We start from the raw sequence: 4,449 nt of genomic DNA, 5'->3' as shown, positions 1-4,449 counted from the left end.
AAAAAAAAGTTTTTTTTAAATTAAAATAAAATAAATCTAATAATAAAAAATGTTTAGAAGTCCTGCGCCCCCGCGAGCACGCACGTCGCCACGTAAACACGCGTCGGGTGCGCCTACTTAAGAAAAAGACGAACGCGCTACACATGTTGGGTATTGCCGCGCACGCCGGAGTGAGAGCAATAATTCTAGGGCCAGTATTTTGGGGTATCTCTAAATTGATGACCTGTGGGGGCTTTTAAAGCGTCTTCTGTGGACTTTTTGGGGTACTGCAGTTTTTCGCCGTTTCACGGACGCACGCTATTTGTAAACTGGGCATGTTGAGTATCGTTTTACTCGTTGTAACCATCTTTTATATTTCATTTAAAAAACTGGTATTTTGTTGTGTTTTCGGGCATTTAATTTTATCACTAAATTTTGGGGTTTAATAAGGAGTTGCACTAATATTGCGCAACATAAAAATTTGCAACTACCACCATTTTATTCTATAGGGTCTTGGCATTCAGAAAATATATAATGTTGGGGGGTTTAAAGTAATTTTCAGGCCTAAAATGTGGAATATAACATGGGTGCAAAAAATGAAAAAAAGGCCTCAGTCATGAAGGGGTTAAAAGGCATTTGATTAACCATTTTGAATGTTTATACTTGCCACATCTAGTATGCCAAGATAGTAGTCATAAGTTTCACTATACGAAGCACCCTGAGGCAAATTAATTCCAGGTTACTAAAGTCGTTATTGCCCCTTGTTACCAGTGTGAGTTATGCAGTTCAAGTAGAATGATGTAGTTGTGTGTGTGTCTTAGCACACTACAGTGCTATCGAAAATAGTCATTCTTTAAGCCGTCGAGGCTAGTTATTTCACATTGGTGCCATATTACAGAAACCTAAGAAATGTGGAGACTTTCCAGGTCCGCTCTCTGATTAACCTTCCTGGCAGTATTCCCGAGTGTGGCTCGGGGTTAATTTTCAGTACCATAAGCGGTAACCCTGAGCCACACTCGGGATTACACAGTAGCGTTACTCACTTTGTCCCTCGAGCCGCGCTGTGTCCCCTGGCCGATGCCGGCATCCCGGTTCCGTCCCTTGCGAGCGTCCACATCGCAGGGGGGCGGAACCGGCAGGAATTAAAAAAAAAAAATAGAACAAAAAAGGAAGAAAAAAAAATTATCAGACCGCCGGGGAGGTTAAGAAAAACATTGCCACTCCATCTTAGAAAATTCATGGAATATCAGGGATAATTCCTAACCCTGGATGATTTCCCACTTACAAAATGGCTCACTGTGTGGGTAATACTGGCCCTCTCCATCTGAGGAAATAAGATGGTACAGCATTGGGAATCATTTGTCTGCCATATTCTGCATCTCTTTAATACAAAGATATGGTCATGTCATCCCTTGCCCAGTGGGACTAGTCTATTCTGACTTCTAATTTTGTAATTGGATAGAATTTTCCGTACACAACCGGGGGAATTTATCAAAACTGGAGCAGTTGGCAACCAATCAGCTTCTCTCTTCAGTTTGTTCAGTTAAGATTTGAAAATGAGAGAGCGAAGCTGATTGGTTGCCATGCAAATCTGCTCTAGATTTTGTCTGCCTCAATTCTGATCAATTCCCCCCAACATGTTGCATTCCATCACTGACCTGATTAATCAAGTGATACCATAGGAAAACATAACCTACTATAAGCTAATGAACAGGTAATGACAGCCATTTTATGCTCAACTACAAAATTGATTTTGTGTGTTTGTGGACTGGTGTTGGTTTGTTTTTTAATGTTGATATATTACAGCTTTATTGTTTTCTCTCCAAAGAAACAGGCTCTTCAAAGCCAGTATTTGGCTTTCCAGGCAGTGGATCCTCGAGTGCCCCTCAGTCAAGTAATATTGGAAGTTCCACCAGTGTATTTGGCAGTGTTCCTCAGACAAGTTCTAGTAATGTTTTTGCCAGTGCTGTACAGTCCAACACTGCTGCTCCAGCTGCTGGTTCCCCCGCACCTTCTAGTACTGTGTTCAGCAGTTCAACTTCATTGACGGTACCTACTGGGCCTAGCAATGTTTTTGGTGCTGCCCTGTCTTCGAACACTCCTGCAGGTTCTAGCGGTATATTTGGAAGCGCTCCAGCTTCAGGGACTACGACCAGTTCAAGCATTGTTTTTGGCAGCGTGGCCTCTGTGAATACATCAAGTTCAAGCAATGTTTTTGGAAGTGCAGCTCCTACAAACACTTCAGCAACTTCCAACACTTTATTTGGAAATTCCAGTACATCTACAAACCCATCCAGTGTACCCTTTGTATTTGGGCAGCCCGCTACTACAGCAGGTGGTGCTATGTTTGGCAGTAGCAATGAATCTAAGTCAACATTTGCTTTTGCTGGCCAGGAGAATAAACCAGCAGAAACATCTGCAAGTGCAGCTCCTGCCGCACCTTTTTTGTTTGGTGCAGGTACTTCAACACCAGCTGCTACGGGCTTTAGCTTCGGGGGGACAAATACCTCCAATTCAACAGGTAAAACAGATTTTCAGGTTTACCTAAGTTGGTTTCTTTATTCAGTACCCCTTTTCATGCTCCATTCAGTGTAGTATCAGTGGAAATGTCTGTTGTTGTTTTATGTGCTAAGTAAGCAGAAGCGTAAGCACTTCAGTTATTAAATAATTACTAATATATATTTTAACATTTATGGGACCTTTTACTAACCTTGATGGTTAGGTCACACTATTGCTGTGCAGCTACCTTTTTGTTGGAGCCGTTGCGTTTGAACAGCACCCCAACACACTTTGATGCACTGCCACGTGCTGTTTCTGAAAAATTGTCTTGTGCCCCCCCAAATGATAAAGGTGCCCTTGCTCCCCTTTAAAGCAAATGGGCTGTCTTAACGTGTATGTGTTACCACCCTGGAACAATGTAAGCCCGGTCTAAAATCGTTCTTTTTAATAACTTGCAATATGCAAGAACTTAAAGTCCCAAGAATTTTATGTTTGAGATTAAGCTGCTGAATTTCTATTACAGTTAATGTATAGTTAAAGCGACACTAAACTCAAGATCCACCCAGCTGCGTGAGTGACAGCTGGCTCTGCCTACCTAACAGACAGGGTAGGGGGCGGGTACAGCTGGCTCTGCCTCTAGATGGCCAGAGCAAGCTGTACCCTCCCCCTGTTCGTTCCGCCAGTCAGCACTGGAGGATCAGAGTGGGGAGGGGGGGGGATCCCTACAGGGAGCCGTGAGTGACAGTCACGGCTCTGCAGGGACAGGATCGAGAAGTGAGTTAGTGACGGTCTGTGTTCGCTCACTTCCTGATCTATTGAGCCGACCTGTGACCGTTTCATTGTCACACACCGGCTCGAACTATGAGGTGAGTGAATATCACTCACCTCATAGTTCTCTAAGTCCAGAGGCAGCCAAGCAACTGGTATTCTTATCAGATCAGCAGTAGAATTTTTTTCTACATCTTTAAAAGTTCCATGCACGCTTTAGATAATTTGATGATATTTCAGCCTATGCAGTAGTGATAATGTTTGCCATTTGTATGTTTGTAACACTTTTTTTTTTTCTTTTTCTTGCAAAAACAAGTAGTAGCATGATTGTGACCATATTCGGTGTTCCTGTGCTTCCATGCTTTTTAATTAAGAGGGCAGATTGGTCGGGGTAATTCCATTTTCTCAGGTTCACCTAGGAATTCCCTTTTTAAACTTCTTTGGACAGTAGTGCTGTGAAACCTTCACATTCAGAAAGCTGTGGGAATTCTACCTTTCTCTACTATCCATAGCAGTTTCACTTAGAACCACTCTGTTGCCTCTTGGCAGCCCTCTTCAACCGGTCTTCATTCTGCCGGCCCGTTCACTTTACCGGACCCGTAGAAGCGATCTAGCAACAGCTGAGTCGCCCAATCGCTTTTATTGTAAAGCCGGTCATCGGCTCTACAAACTTAAGCAAAGTCCAGGCGGCTTTAACCACCAGTAGTCTGTTTAATCAGGTCCGCTGCCTGTGGGTTAAAGACCCCACCGATTAAGGCGGAAGTAAAGCCCGGGACCCGAGCAGCTTTTATCCCTATAGTGAATTAGTACGCACAGCATTATTAGCACATTAGACAGTCTTACCTGCCAAAACAATCCCCTCCTGCACTGATGTCCAGGCTCTACTTTCTGGCCGGTGCTTCCATCTTCGTTCAGGTTCTGAGTCTTTGGACATCTGATTGGCCAGGCTCAGATGTTAACTCCTGCGCGTATCACGGCATGAATTCTGCCAGGCCTGTACACCGAGCTGTACATGCACTGCTCGGTGTACAGATAAAAATGTTGACAGGCAGGAAGATGCTTTTATGGCAGAAGAGACTTGCACAGCCTATTCTGTCAAAAGCTTTTTATCCTTTGCAGACACTTGGAAACCCGGCATCTCAGATGCTTGTGTACAGGAGATGGCCTCTGGGCACTACCAGCTAGTTTCTCTGCCTACCCAAC

At 43.8% G+C, this 4,449-nt stretch overlaps 1 protein-coding gene across 1 annotated transcript in view; it reads left to right on the top strand.

Annotated features, from left to right (window-relative positions):
• Positions 1-4,449, top strand: part of NUP153 (nucleoporin 153) — a 69,952-nt gene that overhangs the window by 57,872 nt on the left and 7,631 nt on the right. Inside the window, exon 19 of the mRNA XM_018559625.1 lies at positions 1,808-2,500. Coding sequence (XP_018415127.1) covers positions 1,808-2,500 — 693 coding nt within the window. The remainder of the gene's footprint in view (positions 1-1,807; positions 2,501-4,449) is intronic.

This window comes from Nanorana parkeri, unplaced genomic scaffold, assembly GCF_000935625.1.
Source record: "Nanorana parkeri isolate BGI_ZX_2015 unplaced genomic scaffold, ASM93562v1 scaffold408, whole genome shotgun sequence".
Classification (NCBI taxonomy): Eukaryota; Metazoa; Chordata; class Amphibia; order Anura; family Dicroglossidae; genus Nanorana; species Nanorana parkeri.
Note: the sequence above shows the minus strand (reverse complement) of the source record. Positions and strands in the feature narration are given on the sequence as shown.